This window comes from Erigeron canadensis, chromosome 5 (assembly GCF_010389155.1).
Source record: "Erigeron canadensis isolate Cc75 chromosome 5, C_canadensis_v1, whole genome shotgun sequence".
Lineage (NCBI taxonomy): Eukaryota > Viridiplantae > Streptophyta > Magnoliopsida > Asterales > Asteraceae > Erigeron > Erigeron canadensis.
Window position 1 is genome coordinate 32518514 of NC_057765.1, and position 23230 is coordinate 32541743.

Sequence of the window (23230 nt, forward strand, 5' to 3'; positions counted from 1 at the left end):
AGTCATGCTTTCGGATTGACTGTGATGGTGACGTGATCGATCTCTACCGGACGATAAATAGACATGACGCTGAGTCCAATCACTACTGTTGTTCAAAAAATAAAATAAAATACGTCAGACATATATGTCATGTGGAAGCTATGTCATCAAATTTGACCATTGAAGTCATTGGATTATCATTGATCACAAAGAAAATTAATAGATCAAAAGATTGCTACAAAAATAATGTCAACAACCCACAAGAAATGAGCACAAAAAATTTAGAAAAATACAGTAAAACCCAATTTTTCGTGACTCAGTTTAGTGGTGGTTTTGATTCAACAGAATTGAGTAATTAATGTACCAAATGCGTAATATTAAATTAAAAATTAATAATAATTAAATAGTTACATCAAATCTAAACCAGGTCAATGGATCAATAAGATAGAAAAGAAAGAAAAATGTGTTCATCTATACTGTTTCTTACATCCCAAAATGTTTTCCACATGTGATGAATAAATAATCAGATCCGAACGACTGTCGTTAGTGACCAAAGGTCAACAAAAAATTATACGGAATCTAATTAATTAATTATCTAAACTTGAACGACATGAAATGTATGATTTTCTAAGTCTAATTTTAGGGCTATCTAGAACATAAACCTGTCGTACAAACATATAACATGGTAAATCTCAAATTTTACTACTGAGGAATGAAGAAAACTGCAAACAAATGATGAACTAGAAATACAATGGAGGACTTTCATCCTAAGTTTTGACCATCACCATAAGCAACTTTGCGGCTTTATAGTTTTGAACATCGATCTAAACGACCGTGTAAATTCTTCAAGGAAGTATTTTCTTAGATTATATTCCTACAAACTTACATTATACACTGTATTGATTGTGAATGATCCTAACATGCGGACTCATTGCTAGATGGACCGCCGAATATAGGTTTCATGTAAGCATGGTCAAACCTCCTCCAGTAGGAGTGGATGGTGTAAACAGGCCTGTCCATTAACATTGATACATTTTCCTTTGCTCTCGACAGATTCTCGGAAGCAGATTTGTCTAAAGATAGCAACGGCAGCGTCATATCCTCTTTTGGAGACCCGGGATCACGGGGGTTCCTCTTGGTATTTGAATTAGTTGGCGTAGGAAGCAGATAGTCAACTAGCGGTTTAGTCAAGAAACCGAACACCTGAAAATATTAGTCATATGTAAGGAACTAGAATTGTTTCACTAACATACATGTGGATCATACGTTTCTCTTCTAGGTTAAAAAACGGTTAAGACGCGTCAGAAATAAATCATAACCCGAACCAATCTTTTTAGGTAAATGGGTCAAAGTTGCCATGTGCCACCACTAACATATGGTAAAGTTTTATTAGTTTTTATTTCATTTTTTAATGAGAGAATTCTTACAGCTTTGATTGCTAAATATTTTTACTGACAGTCCTCAGAAAGAAATACTTACAATGGTACTGAAGAGCACAATCACTATGGTGGTGGTGATCATTGTAGCGTTCGTAGGATCCAGTGTAACACCCGAATAAGTAAACTACACAAACAAAGAGTCTTGTACCTTTTAAATATTCCTCCTAATATCACTATGAAGAGAAGAAATGAGAAAATAAATGGCCTAACAAAATACCTGTTTAAATGCCAAGGCTATAGAAACAGCACCCCTCATCAAACCAGCCCACCAGATCACCATCTATGAATCAACATATATAAAGATAAAAGTGAATTTAGCATACACTCCCCATAATATATTGGCTTACGATGTATCGGTGCTTATGTGTAAGACTGTACTAGAAGTTATCGACCTGTTGCTGTCTTGAGATCTTTGCTGACTCTCCTCCACTTTTGTACATGTAATTAGAAAAAACGGAAAGAGGAAAGACAAAAGCAGCACGGCCAAGCAAAATCAAGAACATCACAGTGCTGTACATTCCCATTTTCATCCAAAAACTGTGACAACAGATTGTGTAATAAATGAGTATATGTTGATTAACTAATCATAATCTTCATCATAATGTATCTGCTAGATGCAGAACAATTTATGATATGAAGCACTGTGGATAATCTAATTACGAGTATGTCTCATGATAACAAAGCCTTCTAATGATTAAGTGCTTTTGTGATAAATATACGATACAAATAAGCCAGCTATGATAGCATGCAAAGGGACTTCATGCATGGTAATACTAGTAGATTAGTTTCGTACCTTAACATGCTCACTTTCCATTTCTCATAGTCCAGAGCATCCATTCCCACATAAAGGAATATAAATGTTTCAGCGATGAAAGACAATGTCGCAAATGCATACCTGAAATCACAGAACTTTAATACTTACTAGAGCACTGGTGGAATACACAGTGATTTCTTTAAGAGTGACAGAGTGAGGTAAAAACAGACTAAATCTACATGCAATGAACTGCACATGCCTGGTGGTGATTCTTGAGCTTTCAGTCACATTGTGCCATGAATAGTGAGACATCAAAACCCCGGTAAAAAAGACAGTCAGAATCCCACTGAGTTCAAATAGCTGCAAAAAGTAACAAAATTCGTCATTCGATCTTTCAACAACTTTTAACTGAACATGTATAAGAACCATTACCTCTGCTAGCATATAAGACAAGTATGCTACTAGAACCATCAGTGAAATTTCTCGTACACTTGAATGTCTGTTAAAGAGATATGAAAGGCAAATGGTATTACTGATCTACATATAATCTATGCACACGCCCTTCTGTTAACTAATAATAGTTTTCTGCAAGTGCATGATATGCACAAGCTGAATGTTTACCTGCCGAAGTTTAGACTTCTAAGAATGTATGCTGTCACAAGCCCAGACTGCGAAAGATAACAAGTCACATAAGGTTGCTCGTTACTGAAGGGGAATGCCGTCATATTCCAAAAAACAAATGATATTTATGAGCTTGTTCACACACAGTCTCCTTTGTGTAACTATGTCTTGTATGACCGAGAGTATAGGTGGCAATATGACCGGGTTGGGTAATCAAGTCAAGATAGGTAGGGTTAAAAATGGTCATTGTTTATAAGAATCTAAATGGGTTAGGTCGACCTATGAGCACTTTCCGGTCCTTTTTTGTATAGCTAACTAAGCCTCAATTGTGATTTCGTAGTTAAATCATTTTACTACATTAATCTAAATTCTGGATTTAAAACGATTTTGAAGATAGTGTGCTATAAAAATAAACATTAGGCAACTTTTCAAATTAGACACGTTCCCTTTCTAGCCAATTTTAAACACAACCCAATCGACCGATTCATTAATGAATAGGTCAAATTGCCCCCTCTAACCGTCATTGAATAAATAGGTAAAGATATTGGACTAACTGCAATTCCTAGAAGTGTGCTTGAAGCAAAAAGATATAAGAAATGTTGAAAAATCCGAAGAGCTGTCCCGCCATTAATTGTATCTGCATTGATATTTTGAACCGCGTTGAAAAGAACCACCGATGTTGCATCATTTACGACTCCTTCACCAAAGACTAGGCTGTATAGCAAAGGTGTCTCATCTTGGCTCAAAACCTTCACGTAGATTTTCAGTTAAAGAAAATAATCCAAAACTTAACACGGAAATATCACATTCAAAATCTTATGTAATCCATTCTGACCGACCTGTAATGTACATACAGTGTCTGTTGATGAGAAAATGGTCCCAATACCTAAAGCAATACCATAAATTAGTTACAAAAATTAGTTAGAAGTGAAAAAATCACAACTAGAGCCCTAGAGGGTTATCAAAGAAGATTTGATACTGTCATACATAGATACTCGCTGATAGACAAACCCTCGAACCCTAACTTGGGAAACAGCCACCAGCTACCTACACCACACCAATCAATCATTCCAGAGATCAATAAAAATGGAAACCGTGCAAAACTGCAAATTGATATTTTGCATCATATCATATGATGCACAGATTGGAGAAAATAAGCAATTAACAGTCATAGAGGCGGCAAAATAAGCATGTTGAGTAAAGGGTTCGGATCAAACACGAGCAACTGAAGTTCAGGTCAAAGTGAGACTTTTTGGGGTAAGTCAAACCCCGCCAAGTCGCAAACACTTTCATTCAAGAGTACCCTAAACAAATCTGGGCTAAATATGATCATGAACACCATATTATTAACAAAAATCCAACCTTCTTTTATGCATCTAAATAAACTTACTTGGGTGTTTGGATTGCTTTCAACTCATTTGACCCATTACAAATAAAGTATTATGCAAATCAACCTATTTACAAGTAAATGGGTCATAATGGCCATATGTACGCAAAATATAGCAGAGTACCAGCTGCGATGATAGATGTTGATATGAGAACACCAGCAACCCCAAACAACATGATAGGGAAAAAGTTGTGGAAGAATTGTTTCTTTTTAACCTGGAAGCTGTTCAAAGTAAACTTCAAAATCAGTGATACTATGTACAACAACCAAGGTAATCGGACACACCAAATAGGTTAACACAGACCTTACCCAGCATTGAAGATTATGGGTGGAAGAAGATATATAAAGAACAATTCTTCGTTGAATCTAAGAAGACGAGAACTTTTCCACTTGGTTGTCAGTAAGATAATAGTTCCCACAATGCACCCCTGTTTAAAGAAGCAACAACAGTTAGAAACTAGCCTTTCACATAACTTTCATCAACAACATATTATGGCCAAAATGTAGACTAAATTGCTTGAATGAAACTTGTCAGATAGCTGCAGTAAATAGATAACTAAGAGTTTTAGCAACACAACTATAGCCCTTAAAGTCAAACGAGTTAAATACTTGATTCAAACTTGACAAAATCTATATATGTTTCGTACAAATTTTATTTTCTGTATTTCCCTTGCTCTTAACAAAGCTTGCTGCAGAGGAAGTCTTTGATGTCATGGTTACTTTAAGTAATAAAGCAATAGGTTGCATCTCTATTAACCATAGATGTATAATCCGAATATGTGGAGTTGTTTGGTTTGTATGATTACCAAGAACAAGGAACTAGTTACTCATATGCCTCATATCATGTATGTTATGATAGTTCATCATCTATCATCTTAAAATTGGTTCACTATACACTTTACCAAACACCTATAGATCTAAGTACTTATCAATTCCTTTCAGCACAAATTCTTAGGGACTCCATCAAAAGTTACTTCTTTTATCGAAAGACATTTACTTTTGTTGTCATTCAAATCCATATTGGATGTATACAATCCTCTCAAGTCGATTTTGTTCTATACAACACTTGTCACAGCCTTTAATGGTGTAAATGTTATTCGGTTCCCCTTCCTACTTAGCCTATACTTCATCATGCATGAACTCTGTGATCTTAAATAAATGTGAAACTATAACCTAAACTACATCCAATTCAACGATGATTCCTCCTAACAAACATTCAAACATATTCAACACTCTAATTCATTTACACACACTAACACTTGTACATCTCTACCAAATAATTCTTAGGGCAATTTCTTATAAAAGTTCATCCAACTGCCCCCGTTTTAACTTATAATATTATATATGAATAATGATAAATGTGGCTAACTTGATAGGCGCACAAATATGCCTAAAAATTTGACGTTGACACATGACATGATCAATGACTAAGATTCAAAGACAAAAATTGCATAAAGTCATTATTTTTCTCTTTCTAAAACTTAATCGTTCCATTGATCATGCGATATGTCAGCACCATGTTTTTAGGCATATATGTAAGCCTACCAAGTCACATTCATCATTTTTGTTATTAGATACATACATATACAAAACCTTTAAACTGACCATGTAATGCATCAAGCTAACACATTCATCATTTTTTCATTATATACACATACTAAACCTTTTTTTCATTTGATATTATGTTAACTATATATGTATCTAGTAACCAAACTTTCATATCTAGCAAGTCAGCAATATAAGTTGTCACGTTATCAAAACCAGCATCACGTCAATTGATCAATTATAAAATATCACATACACATTGAAAACTAGTACAACACTATATATAATAAAAATTCCAAAACATATATAAATTAGTAACAATACACATATACAACATATATTATATGATCTCTAGAAATTAATTAAGAAAAGCTTAATTAGAAAGAATGATATGTACGATGAGAATAGCGGTTATGGATTCGTTAATCCATCGATATTCTTCAATCAAGTGTCCGACTACTAAACACAAACAAAGTACTGCTATAAATAACGTGATCGGAATCACGTTACTACTGTGTTCACTCTCCACCGCATAATCGGAATTTAATAATAATGATAATGTTGAATTCTGATTCATCGGAATATATATAATGTAATCGTTTTCCGATCACGGATCTTTATTTTTTCGGTTGGAAGTGATGGATACGGAGTGTGGGAATGTGTGTGCGTGTGTTTTAGCGCGCGGGAAAATTGGAAAGGAAATAGCTGATGGATGCATCAGGAAGTGACACGTGGTGGACGAAAGATGGGAATGCTACACGTGCATTTTAGGGAAGCGGTCACGTGCATTTAGTATTTTTAGTACTCCCGTAGTTGTATTTGTCTATATGAAGATGGTTTCATATCCATCAAACAGAATTTTTTTTTCTTTCGGACAAAACTATACGTAATACGTGTTACGTACGACGGTATAATTATGATGTAAAGAGAATAATGTAGTAATTAATTTTAACGGTTAAGATGATGTATGTTGTTATTAGTTTTATTAAAAATATATTAATTGGAAAATATTTACATTAATGAAAAAATAAGATGGGCATTTAAAGTTATCTACTTTTTTCTTATGAAAAAAGAATAAAATGGGTAGTGCTTTATATACAGTGTAGTTAGTGTAGATTATATTCCACTATACTATTATTATATATTTTGAACAAGTATGAGAAAAAAAATTTAAACAATGTTACTTTTATAAGTTTTGTTAAACGAAACTTTAATGGTTTTCGTTAAGATATATGGAATAGTTTCACATTTATTATAAAATTCAGGGGTGAACTTTTGATATGAAAATGTATAAATTTTTTATGTACGTTAAGTGAAGCCTTATTTTTTATTTTTATATCATTATATGTGAAAAAAATGCTATGAGACTCAAGTTTTTACTTTTGAGACAAATAATGTTTAATGTATTTTCTATAAATTACAAACAATGTCATTTTTGTATCGTTGTATGTGGATTGAAAAGGTATTTTCAAACAAACCTCCAATAAAAAGTATAACGGGTCATGTTATAACTTTTGTGGAAGTGAAAAAATGAATTATATTATATTAAAGGATAATGATAAATCAACATAATTGGAATGTTTAAAGATATGTCTAATAGTAAGATGATGGCATGTGAAAAAATTAGGAAAGAGAATTAGTGGAATCCACATGTTAAATTCTAAAGTTTTAGGTTGATTTTTAAGCATATGAGTTAAATTGATTAATCTTTCTATATTAAAACCATATCCAACAATGAAAAAATCTACTTATTTTCACTAACATATAAATTTTAACATGATTCAAAAGAGTACATAAAAAAAAGTATAATAAAAGTGAATGATGCATATATCTTTATTATATAATAAAAAGTAGAAAGCTTATTCAAAACTTCTATAAACCTTCGTAATTTTTTATCTACCGTCCAAACATTCAAACATATTAGCTGCTTCGGAACATTTATTTTCATAATATGATGTGCCAACCACATTTACTTGTTTCGGAACAAGTAGAACCTTTTTATTTAAAGAAAATGCTAGGATGACTAATATTTAAAAAAAATTATATACTAATATGACACAATAGGTGGTCTCTTTATGTCATACAACTAATATATATTAATTAATCATAGTTAATTTATTATCTTTTCATAGCAAACTCAGGATTTTAATTATTCGATTATTCTTATTCAACCCAATCCTTATTTATTTTGTTTTCTTTAATATTCTACCGTTTCTTCTTCATTCAACTTAGCTCCATTGAGTCATCCGTAGGTATAACCCTTTCACAACTCCATTAGATAAACACAATTAAATTAATCCATGTTAAATTTTTATTTGTAATAACGATCAGAGATACATCAATCTATCAATCTTTTCTCTTCTTTTAATAAAAAAGTTCTATTCGTGCACCAAAAAGGCAAAAACCCAAACATTTACATCCCATAATATAACTTTTTTGAATCAGATAATTGTTGTCAGATTTAAGTTTTTTATATCTTAGATTTTCATTGATCTTATAATCTGCAATTTTTAATGAATCTATTTTCTTCATTTTGTTGGATTTATTGATTAACATTCCATCCCGATTTTCTTATACTAATTAATCTTACTTCTCTTATCTATCATTCGTTTTAAACTGAGAGTCTGAGACAGTGATGGTAATATCGAGATTGTCTGGATATGATTGTGCAAAGAAAGTTTTTGATGGGAAAGAAGTTATTGGGTGTATAATTTTTTGATTGTATATGGACAAGTAACACACACATATATATACACTATGTATATATACATATATGCTCTTTATCTTGTTTTGTTCCGCTGAGCAATACCAGGAACTAATAATATATAACTTGCTCATTTAATTAGTTTTTATAATCCTTGATTATGTGAGAGATAATTGATTATTGACTATGCTTATATATGGTAAGAAGAAAGCGAAGAAAGATTGAAAGAGTTACATTAGGTTCAAGAGGAAAAAAGAAGTTAATCTGTCAATCATCAGGGCTTGAGATATCGTTCAAAAAATTTTATAGCCAAAAAGAAATAATTTAACTATGGTTAACTAATTAATGTTAGTTGTATGACATAGAAGGCCACATCATGTGCCATGTAAGTTAGTATAAAATGTTTTGTAAAAGTGTTAGTTATTCTAGCATATCTCTTTATGTAAAGGGTTTAGTTAAATAAAGTCTTAAGGTTTTTTTAAAAAAATACATTTTAAATAATTATATACTTATTATAAAATTTAGGCATGAGTTTTAAATATGAAAAAATACAACTTTTTTTTTAATACATTTCAATGTTTCATTTAGCATTTCCTATTTGAAATGATTGAAATGATTACCAACACTAAATTAAAATTCACCTCTTGTTTGGCGGATTCTAAGAGATGTTGTTCCAATAAGGATGAATCTCTTTGCACGTGGTATATATGTTTCAATGGTTAGATGCGTGATATGCCCTTCATGTTTGGATTCTACTCTGCACTTGTTTAGTACATGTGAGTTTGCTAGAGTATTATGGGATCGTGTGAAAACATAGTTACAACTTGATATCCATTTGAGATGTTAGAATGGCTATCATTCCATGCAACTTCCAAGTTCAAGATAGTAATTGAAACGATCCTTTTTATTTGGTGGTGGACTTTGTGGAAGCATTGGAACAACGTTGTAATTGAGAATCAGGTGGAGACTAGTGATGACATTTTTAACTCGATTATTTCTCTATCCTTTTTAAGATTGTTCTCTTGTTGTAGTAAGATTAAGTTATCGTGGTCATTATGGCGCATTAGTCCTAGACATTTATTTTTTTGAAAGATGTGGATCATTTACTCGCAACAGAAGATTTTATGTAATATTTTTTCAACTTCGATATCTTGTCGAAGTTCTGCAAAGGTAAACGGAGTGCCCCGGGGACCGAATAGGTATCGGTCCGGTACCTAAGGGAAAACTGCCCCATGGTACCGACACCTAATAGGCGGGGAAAGAGACGGGAAGGGCGGTCACCTGGTCCAACTCCACCTTATATTCTTTCTTTTATTTTGTCTTTTGTTTGTCTTTTGGCATTATCTGGGTGGGGAGGGGCGGAGAGAGGCGGAGATGCATTCCTTGCAATTAGGGAGCGGGCGGGGAGGAGATTAAAAAATCGGGGAGGGGTGGGGAGAGGCGACCCCCACCCTAAGTATATATTTGAAAAAAGAATATGGATCTCTATCTATAACCCCATATAAAACATATTGACCTCTCCTATTTTAAGAAATTCAACATTTTTTATACTCAAAATACTCTTATTTCTTAATCATAATTCACCTATACACCTAATCTTTATTTTTATACTATTTAATAAATAAAACAACTCTCTCTTTAAAAGTTATGGAGGAATTATCTAAAATACATTAATAATTAAATTACAATATCAATTATTTATTCAAAATATCTCTAATAACCTTTTACATCAATTACTTACATCACTCGATTCCGCATCCATCACCCACAATCGTCCTCATCAGCATAACGTTGTAACCACAAACGCCGTTGCATTGCATGGTACCTAGTAAGTATATTAAAAGGACTGAAAGTTGTCATCAGTTTATTCTAATTTCTAAATATAGAATTTCAATTAATTCACCCAACAACTTTCTATATATAGATAACAGAAATAGAAATATTCCACCCACAACAACTGGACTTTGCCTTTGAAGTGAACCGGCCAAAATCAAGTGGGTCCACTAGTTCATCAAAGACGCAACTGGCGTTTGCAAAAAGGACGATGACGTATTATCCTTTAACAAAGTACACCCGAGACGAATTTTGTATTTTATATTATAAAATTATAAGTATTATGGTTACTTAATCGTATGAAGGATGCAGTTTACATGAAGTCATAACAAAATTATAAGTATTATGGTTACTTAATCGTATAGATTTACATGAAGTCATAACAAATTAATCGTATACTCCGTACTATTTACCTACAATTCATAGTTTAGTTCTTTTACAATAAACGATTAAAGATATAAGGATGCAGTTTTTGGCATTAACCCAATTAATCCAATAAAAGTAAACTTTTTTTTATTTATTTAAAATGTATGTAACATTATTGAAGTAGTTTGTCTATCACTTTCAAAAAATTTTTTTAGCAACATCCAAAATACTATTTGCCATGATCGCATGTGACAATACTTCCCAAGCTAGTAAGTTCATTTTTTTTTTCATATATACCCAAAAATTTTCATTAAACCTTCAATATATCTGTTTCGTTGGTTCTAACTAGGATTTAATCATTGGAATACGAACTTTTTTGTACACACTCTCACAATAAGTTTTTGTTAGGCAACTAAGGTCGTGTTTGATTCACAGAATGTGATGGAACTTGATGGAATTGGAATTGAATTTCATTCCTTAGTGTGTTTGGTTGGTTAAAGATGGAGGAATCACATTCCGTTGAAATGTTAACATTCCATCATTTGATGGAATCTCCATTCCTTGGGGATGAGGGAAGGAATTTCATTCCGTCCCTCACTTGAATCTTTAAAAAATCAAAAACATTCCGTCAAATTTCATTCCTTCAAATTCCAATTCCTTTAAAAGATTCCATTCCTTCCAAAAACATTCTGTGAACCAAACGCGCCCTAAGTTGGGTGAAAAATCTCTCACATACCTTTTTTTAAACAATAAAAAACATGTGGCTCAAACATTTATTTAAAATATTAAAAAAATAGTATGTGAGCGGTTTTTCACTTAAGTTTTATGCATAACAGTCTCATACTCACTTTTTCCATATATTGTTTAATGTTACATATGAACCTTTTAAATTTTTTACATCGATTGTTGCTTAACAAGTATAAATATATATATATATATATATATATATGGGAAAGATAATTTGAGACCAACTAAAAAAAGTCCAGAAAAGGACTATTGATTTTCGTAACTTACACATCACCATCATCATCTACTACGATATACAAGACTTTTTTGTAAAAACACCAAGACTTTCTAGCGACGGACCCACAAAAAAATCATGTGTAAATATACAAGACTTTTTTTATAAAAACACCAAGACTTTCCAGCGACGGGCCCACAGAAAAATTATGTGTAAGTTACACATGATTTTCTTGTGGGTCCGGCGCTGGAAAGTCTTGGTGTTTTTACAAAAAAGTCTTGTATATCGTAGTAGATGATGATGATGTACAAAAATCAATTATCCTAATTGGTCCTAAAACAAGAGGTGATATCAAAATATCTCACCTTTATATATTATATATATAGTGAGTTACACATAATAATGTGGAGGATTAATTAAGGTAACATATATGATTCTACATCAACAAACAAACATATCTAATTCTTTTCTTTTTTAAAATTGACATAGAACTCTAAATCTCGATATATATGTCTTTCTTCATTTTTAAAAAATAAAATAAACCTCCTTTCACAATGTGGTCTAAAAGCTTTTTAACCGGTTATAAACCTCATGTTAATAAATTTTATTGTATACAAACACAAAAAAAAAACAAAAAAATAGAAAAAAAAAAAAAAACTTTGACATTTCAAAATATAAACCCTTTAAAATAGAGTTAATTTCACAAATCGTCCTTGTGGTTTTACCAAAAAATCACGTTTCATCCTTTACACTTCAAAATGACACTGGTAGTCCTTTATACGCGGATAATGATCACGTTTTGTCCTTTAATCTAACGGATGATGGTCACATTTCGTCCTTTATACGGTCAACTAAAGGACGAAACGTGACCATTATCCACGTATAAAGGACTACCAGTGTCATTTTGAAGTTTAAAAGATGAAACGTGATTTTTTGGTAAAACCACAAGGACAATTTTTGAAATTAACTCCTTTAAAATATCTCAAAATCTCAAAACAAAGCTCTTTATCTCTACCCTAATAAAGCAAATCACCCTATTAAATATTTCTCTCTTTGAAATACCTTATTTGCCTTTGGAGTAACTACTCAAAATCCCTAATAAAGCAGATCGTCTTCTCCACTACTGTCGCTGCACTACGCGGGTACCATACTTGTATGAACTCAAGCGAGCCTAGCTTAGAAAACAAAACTTGAAAACACATGATGCATCTCGGCTCCGCTCGGCTTTCATACGCGTAAAATTGAATTGACTAAAAAAGAAAAAAATTTACTGTTATTTACTTATTTTAGTATGTAATAAAAAATTTATATATCAACTTTTCCTCTCAATGATCATAATAAAAATAAATTTTTATCACCTCAATTTACAACAGTTGGTAGCTGATCATTTCATATCACCTCAATTTACAACAGTTGGTACTTAATCCGTCTAACTAATTCTCTCCGATTTTCTGAAACACCGCCGAAAATGTCGATGCGCTGGCTGTTGTACTACATATATCTGCTTATGTTCCTGACAGTAATGTTGGCCGTTGCCCAAAGATCATCTAGCCGTGCTACACCATGGCTAACATTACAAGGTATATATACATATATCGTTTCCATTATTTAGCTTTTTTTCTACTGATTTTTTTTTTTTAAATTTTGCATGAAATTACATTTAGTTTTATCAGGTTTTGTTTGTTTACTTGAGAAAATTGCAAGTTAAGGTTTATTTATTTATTTTTTTTATAATTTTAATTTTATAATTAGTTATATAATTATAATTATATTTATATATATATAGAAATTGGATGATCGATACGTACATACATATACATTATATACACACTATGTACTTTACATATATATGCGCAAGCAGTTACTGTAGAGTTTAGTGTTTGGATAATGGTCATTGGTAGTTGGCTACCCGCACAATGAGCGGAGTTTAGTGTCAATCAAAATCAAAATGAAAAGTCGGTTACTGTATATATGTCGATATGCAGCTAAGAATGATGCCAATGGCTGACTTCGCGACGGACATCAACTTTTAGTTATCTAACACGAGTATATTTTAATTGTGTTTTTTTTATCAGTTGGCCGGTAGTGGTACGATAGTTAAAAGATGAAACTAATTGACCAAAATTATTTTCGATTGTAAGCAGGCCCATAAAATTTAATAGCAATACTTAAAAAAACTCAAATTTTAAGGCTATGCCTTCGGATGTTTTATAATACAGTATTGAAGATTGTCGAGTTGGTTTGTACAATTGGTTTGTCATATGTGGTTTTCAATAAACCTTTTGTTTATCTTCATAGCATGAACTTAAACTTCACTTCAAATCCCTACAATTTGCAGGAAATCGGCCTTTAGTCATAGCACGTGGTGGGTTCTCAGGATTGTTTCCTGACTCCAGTTACTATGCATACAGTTTTGCTCAGGAATTGAGTTTATCCGATGTGGTCATGTGGTGTGATGTACAATTAACTAAAGATGGAGTCGGGATCTGCTTACCAGATCTTAATCTTGGAAATGCTTCAACCATTGACCAAGTGTTCGTTGACAGGAGCAATACATACCCTGTCAATGGGGTACCTATGACAGGATGGTTCCCTGTGGACTTCTCCTTTTATGATCTACAAAATGTCTCTTGTAAGTTCTTGCAAATGCCTTTGCGGGTCAATGTACCCATATTCAAATTCATATTTAATTATTCATATTCATTATAAGACGCAATATCTCACTGTTCTTATAAACATTTCTTATGAGCTTAAAGTAAAAAATTTGAAGTAAAAAGGAGAGAACAATGTATGTTAAAATTTCATAGCCATTAGCTTCTCTTTTTGGTATCTGATTTGCTGCAAGATTAAGATGTCATGACGTCTTGCTCGTTTTTTTTTTAACTTGAAGAATGTGTTGCACTTGTTGATGGGTCGTTTTTTGCACTGAACAGTAAGGCAGAATTTCTATTCGCGAACTCAATATTATGATGGCTTGTTTCCTATCCTTAGCGTTGAAGATGTTGTTGCAATTAAATCAATAAAACAACTGTGGTTGAATATCCAGGTGATTACTGTTTTGTAGTTTGTACATTATTGATTACATGCAGCAGCCAACTACTGAGAGATTGAAATATAAATATATTGAAATGACTGATAAGTACATACATGACTTGAATATATATTACAACACAAGTAAACCAAATGCATGAAAAGTCAATTATTCTAACTAACTGCCATAACAGAACAACGCTGATATGGCATTACTCTTTACAGGTAAGGTATTTTTGCTATTATGTTGCTAACCTCCCATCTCTTTATGCTTTGCAGCATGATGCATTTTTCAGCCAACACAATTTGAGTATGGAGAACTTCGTGATTGCTACTTCTAAAAGTCTGCGCGTGAAATATATATCATCACCAGAAGTGGATTTCCTAAAAAGCATTCAGCCAAGATTTAGATCAAGCACCCCAAAACTAATTTTCAGGTTTCTAGAACTGGACATGACCGAGTCCTCAACCAAGCAAACATATCAATCTCTTCTGAAAAATCTGACATACATTAAGACATTTGCATCTGGGATTCTAGTTCCTAAATCATATATATGGCCTGTAGATGACTTATACCTTCAGCCACATACCTCCATTGTCATAGATGCTCACAAGAAAGGTCTACAAGTTTTTGCTTCTGAGTTCATGAATGATGAGCCAATCGCGTATAATTACAGCCATGACCCTGTATCAGAATATCTGAATTTTGTTGACAATGGTGTATTCTCTGTAGATGGCGTACTTTCTGACAACCCAATAACTCCATCAGCTGCTTTTGGTAATTTCGGAACCCTTGAAATTTCACGACGTTACTATGCATGCATTACTGGAAATTTTGTTGTTACCCTGAAAATTCAGTAATTCACTTTATAATGATCGATAACTTTTGACTTTGGGGGTGTTTGGATGTTCAGTTTGCATGTGAGTATATAATTTTTAATTTAAGCAGAATTAATTGATCATCTTTTAAATAACAGACTATGGTGAAAGATAGTGTTTGGATGTCCTGGTGTTGTTTGGATTGTTATTATCAGCTAATCAGATGTTTTTAGTGTTTGCAAATTCTGATCGGTGACAAAATTAATATATAAAGAACCAAAAAGGACATTAGTGTGACGAAAAAAAGAGAGGCGTTGGTTAAATGGGATTATATGCCCCTTAAATTATGTTGAAAGAATGGATTTTTAGGTAATTTAGGTTACCTTTAGACAATTAGTTTCTTATTGACCCCTATATAATCTGATACTTGGAAGCAGAAAAGGTCTATTCAAATTTTAAACCTAATTAATGCAACTTCAGTCAAAATAGGAATATAATCTATTCTAATACTTCAATCCAACACCTCCTACTTGTCAAATCTCGCACTGACTAGCAAAGAAGCTGTATATCTAAGTTCATCTGCTTGCACTCTTATCTATTATTTTTGCAGTAGTTGAACTTGAACGTTGATGCATTAGTTTTTTCCAACAGTTGAACCTAATATGCATTTGCCAAACAGTTGCATATATAAACAATGTGTTTTTTTCTGTGTTTTCATTCCTTTCTTTCACTAATGTTTCTGCAATTTTGCAGATTGCTTTCCTAATATGGGGAAAAATCAATCACAGAAAGGTCTGTTGTTCTAGATATTATATGTTTCAACACAATCAATCGATGTATCTATTTCTCTTTTCATAGTTTGATCATTTATTTCTGTCTTGGATGTTCTTAAATCTTGGATCACCGTAAGTTGGCTACATGCTACTAGAAGCGGCAACTTCGACCCAACTACTTATCAATAGGTTGATTTTCTTTGTGTTCAATCTCAAATGGGTCGATTAAAAGTTTTCTTAAACGGAACATGTGTCAAATGGGTCAATTGATCAAACAGAGTGAAAGTCACCCCACTTATACACCTGATACACCAAATCTTCTAACCCCTTTTGTTCAGAGATTTTGATTATATAGTGCTAGTATTGTTTTAAAATTATAATGAACACGTTAAGTTTTTATAATGATTAATACAAAGAAAATGGCAAAAAAGTGCGGTTAAAGCTAACCAAACCAGTTCTGGCTCGTATTAAAAATGATCCATTTGATACTGAAGCCATTATCCAAACTGCCCATACTGCCACTTCGAGTTGCAATGTCTTATTTAGCTAATAACTTACCCTTATTTTATCCTTTTGAATTGCTTCAGCTTCAGCAAACCTTTTGATTATTACATCTGAAGGAGCAAGTGGGGACTTCCCAGGCTGTACCGATTTGGCATATAGCAAAGCCGTTTCAAATGGTGCAGATATTATTGACTGTCCTGTTCAGATGACAAGTGATGGAGTACCTATTTGTCTAGGTTCTATAAACCTTATCGATAGAACAACAGTTACTAATTCAGAATTTAATAACATTACATCAAACTATCCAGAGCTTCATTCTGGCAGGGGGATATATACGTTCAGCCTCACTTGGAACCAAATTAAGAGCTTGAGACGTGAGTAATCTATCACGTTTGTACCATCTGTAGGAAATAATAGATTGATAAAAGAATTAATGCACCTTCACATTTATTTCGCTTAATACTTGAACAAAAGGATTTAGTAATCACTAAAAGAGAAATTTCGACATGTTTATATATAGATGGGTTGGGTTGGATTGGAGTTGTGGTTTATTTCAAATGAGTTAAATACAGAACTATCTAAAAGAAGAGCAGATTAATCAGGTCAAAAGTGACCTAAATCATTTTACTCGTATATTTAGATTGTTGTCGTAATGATATCTTTTCTGTAATAAAGATCAAGATATCATGTATAGGGTCAACCCAACTGGCCCCACGCTACTTTGAGCATACTAAAAATGAACCATTTCTACCCGAGCCCATTTTAATCCCATATAACTGGTTCCTCAACCCATTAGACCAGCAGAAAGATGAATTGTTTGGTGTTTTGCTCATTTGCAGATAACATCCAATATGACATTTATAGTACATTATATTATATTCCCTTGGTGATTTTGTGCAATTTTAATCTTGAGTTACTTGTCACTGATTTGCCATTTCATTGTTTGCTTCTTCCTTTTTTTCTTTTTATGTTGTAGCTTCATTGTACCAACCATTTGCAAATGAAACTTTGTATCGGAATCCGAAATTTAAAAATGATGGAAAGCTGATGACCTTGTCTGACTTTTTGGAGTTTGCAAGTCATGCTTCTTCTGTTTCTGGTGTCCTGCTCAACATAAAGGTGAGTCTGTATTTTTCTAAATTTTTTCCACAACTTAGAATTTCCTTACATATCATTTTAGCAACAAAAATGAAATTTACATGTTAGTCGACTTTCAGAATGCAGCATACCTGGCAAAAGACCAAGGACTGAGTGTAATAGATGCTGTGATGGATAGTTTGAATAAATCTAGTTATAGTAATCGTTTGACAAAAAAGATATTAATCCAATCTTCAGAGAGAGAGGTTCTGAAAGCATTCAAGAAAAGAAGCAACAGGCATGAGCTTGTTTTTGAGGTTGATGAAAACATCGGTGATGTCCTTAACTCAACTATTTTAGAAATCAGAGACTTTGCTAATTCAGTGGTCATTGGCAAGGAATCTGTCTACACTCGCAGTAACGGATATCTTTTTGCTCAGACTGATGTTGTGGATAAAATTCATGCGTTTAAGCTCCCCGTGTATGTACAAAAAATGAGCAATGAATTCACGTCCATACCATGGGACTTTTTTACAGACCCATATGTTGAAATAGGCACATATGCAATGGCAGCAGGTGTTAATGGTGTTATTACAGATTTCCCAGCTACTGCCGCCAGATATAGAAGTAAGTTTGCTTTAATTCAAATTACCTAAACATCGTGTAAACGAGTCAGTTGGGTTGGATAATGGGTCAAACGAGTTCAGTCTGAAACAAGTTATCTTTGGTACAGCTCAATACGGGAATCTTGGGTTGGGTTAACTTGCTAGCACATTTATTGTCTATTTTTCACCTTTTTTTATTGAATAATTAATGCCTTAACTATGATGACTAAAACAATATTATTCCAATGATGATCTAACTCTTTTAAATTGATTTAGGTGATTGTATGTATCAAAAATGGACTTTGGGCAACTTTCAACCAATTTGACATGTTAAAGATAAACACATTCCGAATCAACCCATTCGTTTGTACATGGGATCACACCTTATAGTTTAAAACCCAACTTTAGGTGATCAAATGTGTTCACTGGATGAAAGTTGTTTTACAAGAAAAGACAGTATCATCTAGTATTACTGTACTACATTACATAATACTGCATGTATATGACATTATTATCTGGCTGAACCAAGCCACCTCTGACTTTTTAAAATTACTAGAAATATTAAACAGGTCCAGTTGACCCGCAAACACATTTTTTTTGTGTGCATATCATTTAAACATAAGAAATATTGTGCATGATCTAGAAACCATACTTTCAAAATGGTGTTTTTTTAATTTAATAAAGAAATTTGGCGGTTGTAACTTGTAAGTACTTAAATATACTTTGGGCAGTCTTTGATGCATTTCAGCTTGGGTTAATTTCATTTAAAGATAACAAACTATATCTGAATCGAAGTTGTCACAAGCTTGTTTGATAACTCTGTCTTGTGTTATGATATATGATATAGGATTTCTCTTAAATTAACTCAACCGTTTGGAAACTACAGGGAGCAAGTGTTTACAACTGCCAGACGATAAGGTACCAAGTTACTCGCTGCCTGCAGAGCCTGGTATGTTGTTGAAACCCATGGCACCTCGGTCAATGCCACCAGCTGCAGCTCCTAACCCAGTCCTGACTGATGCTGACCTGGCTGATCCACCTATACCTCCTACAATATCAAGACCACCCCCGCCTTCTATTAATGGGTCAATTGCACCATCTTCAGCCTCAACAAGTGGCCAACTACCCAAAAATGGTGTCTCGATTCTGCTTTGTTCTTTAGTTGTCACTTTAGGATCCCTATTGATGTAGTGATTAACAATTATAATCATCATTAATAGATATCAACAAATCTTGTTGTATATCTATTATGAGTGAAATGTAGAATTATGCTCAGATTCAGGTAAATGGATTAGTACTGCAACCGGCCATCACTTGGTTGCTAACTTGGGTAACTGTTTTGTAGCAAAAGTGATAGGTAACCGAAACACGTAACAAAAAAGAACATAGTTCAATGAATTTGAATAAAAACAAAACCTACTTAGAAGGCTGGTCTATAAGTTACGGCCATATATGTAATGTGGAACCAAATTCACTTAAAGTTGAAATATTCATTCTAAAAGCTACTTTCAGGCACCAAATTCAATTTTCAGGTATAGCGCGTTTTCAGAAGGAATGTAAATACAATCTATGTCAACCAACTCTAAATGAATGTTTCCGTATCAACGATTACTCTTCATGGTACTACTTTTTTTTTTACCATAGATGATACAATTCTTGTATACGCTCTCTTTAGGTGGAAGGTTTAATAAGCATGATTTAGGAAAAGGGACCATGTTCTTGTTGTTCATCGAACTTTGGTTATTATTCAGCTTTAATATATGAGACGATGGTGGAGACAAAGAAGCTGAAAAGGAATCGTTTCGATTGGGTTCAAAAATGCGTGAATTGTTTTCAAATGCATAAGAACCTCTAAATCTCTTACTATTTATTCAGCTTCGCCTATACATAATTTTTCTAAACAGATTTAGGACATTAATTTTTTTTTTTTTTTTATGAAGTTCAAATAAATGGATATAAAATGTGTTAGCAAATCGACCAGTTCTCGTGACCAGTCTTTATTAACTCTCATGCGAGATAGAGATAATTGCACCTTCGGTAAAACGACTTGCAAAAGCAAAACAAGAAATCTTGATTATTAATTCGAAACATGACCCATTATTGCATCTTTGGCCTAGGTAAAAACAACTTATAGAAATGAAAACAGATACTTTACCACAACAATAGAACAAGATATGTTAAAGTCAACCACAACACATCAAGTAAATATGACCCATAATGAACAAACCAATTGTAACACTTGTAGTTTTGACCACTTATATAATTATTATTATTTATTAAACTTGTAACATAAAATGTTTCGGAAATAAATGTTTTAAAACGTTAGTGTAATTTATGGTTTTTGACATTTACATTATACCCGTATCAAGATAACCAACTATTAATATGACTTTAGTGGGCTAAAAATTCACTTATTTTCCTATCCTAAAACCGACCCCACATGTCCCCCACTACTAGATTTTGGCTCCTCCCTCCCCACTCATTTCTTAGGGGACTAGGAGTGGTAACAAAGAATTTATCAACCCTCCCAAAATCATCCAATAATATTTATCTATCTCATTTTACCTTTTCAACCCTCTCACTCAACCCTCCCAACTTATTTTAGTGGCATTCCATAAAATTTCCAACCCTCCCAACTTTTTTTTTTCTTTTTCAAATAAATAAAAAAGATAACATTTTATTATTAAAACATAACATATTTATAAATAAAAACACAATACTACATTCAAAAACAACTAAGAAAACAACACTTCATTATTATTTTTAATACTAAACACACATAACGTAGTAAATTAAATCTTCAACCGGTGTTGGCTGAAACTCCGGGTCATCGAGGTATGCCAAATCTAGAGTTGCTTGATTGCCGACGTGCATTTTTGTATCGTTGAGAACCCTTTTCTATTCCTTGCGTCCATATGTTGTTGAAAATACGGGTAGTTAGCTTCAATGTCACCAACAATCTTTAAAAACAACCTTTTACTTATGCGATAACGATGACGAAAGTAGCCTTCGCCGAACTTTGGCGGTTCCGCGAAATAATCACGCATTAACTTTTCATGCGCTTCTTCTCGATGGCGCTCGATGTATGCGCGGGTGTCATTGGAGGAACCCGTGTCTTCTAACTCTTCTACCGCCGCTAACACTTCTCTAAAAAATAAAAACGAACTTTCTGTTGATAAGTCGGGTAGCATAGGCAGGAGGATGATTTCGTTGGATGAAGATGAAGTAGACCTTTTTATTGTGTAAATTATGTGTAAATTTACATATGCTACATTTGTGTAGATTATGTATAATTGTATCAAGCTAACCCAACCCCAAGCTGACCCAACCTGACCTGACCCCAAGCTGACCCAAACCTGACCGAACCCAGAACCCATAATCTACATTTGTGTAGATGTGTAAATTATGTGTAAATTGTGTCAAACTGACTCGAACCAGGCCCCAAGCTGACCCAACCATGACCAAAGATGACCCAGACCCTAAACTGACCCAACCTCAAGCTGACCCAAGCTGGCCTAAACCTGACAAGACCCCAAGCTGACCCAGACAAACTGACCCAGACCCAAGCTGACTGACCAAACTGACCCAAACCAAGCTAATCCAACTCAAGTTGACCCATCCCAAGCTGACCCAACCCACTGAGATCCCAAGCTGACCAAGCTTCACAAAACTTTCATTTATTTACAAAATTGCCACCGCGCTTTCTTTTTTAATTTTGCCACATGTCGCGTTCTGATTAGCTAATAGGAAATTCCCTCCCTTCTCTCCTTATGACACCTTCTTCCAGGATCATCTCTCTCTCTCTCTCTCTATATATATATATATATTATAAATTTGGGTATTTTGTTAAGGTTTATTTAGATTATGTAAGTTATTTTTGGAATAACTTTTAAATGTACCTAGATCAAAATATCATGTTTACCTAACTCAAATTTACATTTACAATATTATATGTACCGGTTTTAGTTCTTTACAAGAATAAATATCAAATATACCCAACTCAAATTAGAGATATCAAACATACCCAATTCAAAGGTAAATGTATCAAATATACCCATTCTAAATGAAAAATATCAAATATACCCATGATAAATATAAAAATATCAAATGTCCATCATAAACTTAAAAATATCAAGTATGCCCATAATCACCATCCGATGCCACCACCATCCCCCGGTGCCACCACCACCACCCTTTGTTGCCATCACTACCACCACTATCTGTCGTTGCCAGCACCACCAATAACGTTGTCGTTAGCTTTTCTGGCAATTATACAGTATAGGTTATGCCCTCAAGGGTATTCATAAAGGGGAGATAGAATCGGTGATCATTGCTACGGGTGATAATCGCGATTAAAAATGGTAGTGGTTGTTTACGATACGGGCGCCGCCCTTAGCCTTGTGGGACCTGACCTCGAAGATGCTGGTGATCGGAGATGAAAGTGGTATTATGGGCCGATGACAGCAATGGTGGTGGTGGTGGCAGCGGAAGCTGAGTAGAATGAGATCAAAAAGAGGAAAAAATGTGTGGTTTAAAGCCGCACAATATACTCATAACGAATTCTTTTTGATTTCGACGAATAGGAAGCACACAACACAAAGTTCTTGTTATTTTAACAGTCTTCGACGAGAGAGAGAGGAAGTCCACTGTTTGTGCCCTTATTATTTTTATTCGAACAACTTTATATTTTCGCATTAGATTCTTCTTGATAAATCCTTTTTATATTAATATTAGTTATGATTATTTTTAGTCTAATTATGAGTGTACTTGATTGTCTAACGTGTTGGTTGTTGTTGGTTAGAAGAGTTTAGGGTTTCAACAACAATTATCTAT

At 33.4% G+C, this 23230-nt stretch overlaps 2 protein-coding genes across 2 annotated transcripts; one reads left to right on the top strand and one right to left on the bottom strand.

The window, feature by feature from the left end:
- Positions 1 to 894: 894 nt before the first annotated feature.
- LOC122601608 (sodium/hydrogen exchanger 4) lies at positions 895 to 6302 on the bottom strand. Its single transcript, XM_043774357.1, has 14 exons — positions 6123 to 6302; positions 4490 to 4608; positions 4305 to 4402; positions 3781 to 3840; positions 3633 to 3679; positions 3348 to 3542; positions 2794 to 2840; positions 2605 to 2671; positions 2432 to 2532; positions 2212 to 2313; positions 1811 to 1955; positions 1636 to 1698; positions 1459 to 1542; positions 895 to 1182 (listed from the first exon to the last, which is right to left on the bottom strand). Exons 1-14 carry the CDS (start codon positions 6300 to 6302, stop codon positions 895 to 897), a joined length of 1596 nt encoding a protein of 531 aa, XP_043630292.1.
- Positions 6303 to 13057: 6755 nt separating this feature from the next.
- LOC122601609 (glycerophosphodiester phosphodiesterase GDPDL3-like) lies at positions 13058 to 19673 on the top strand. Its single transcript, XM_043774358.1, has 9 exons — positions 13058 to 13169; positions 13928 to 14221; positions 14523 to 14635; positions 14899 to 15397; positions 16192 to 16230; positions 16805 to 17089; positions 17692 to 17834; positions 17933 to 18419; positions 19284 to 19673. Exons 1-9 carry the CDS (start codon positions 13058 to 13060, stop codon positions 19586 to 19588), a joined length of 2277 nt encoding a protein of 758 aa, XP_043630293.1. The 3' UTR covers positions 19589 to 19673.
- The last annotated feature ends 3557 nt before the right edge of the window (positions 19674 to 23230 follow it).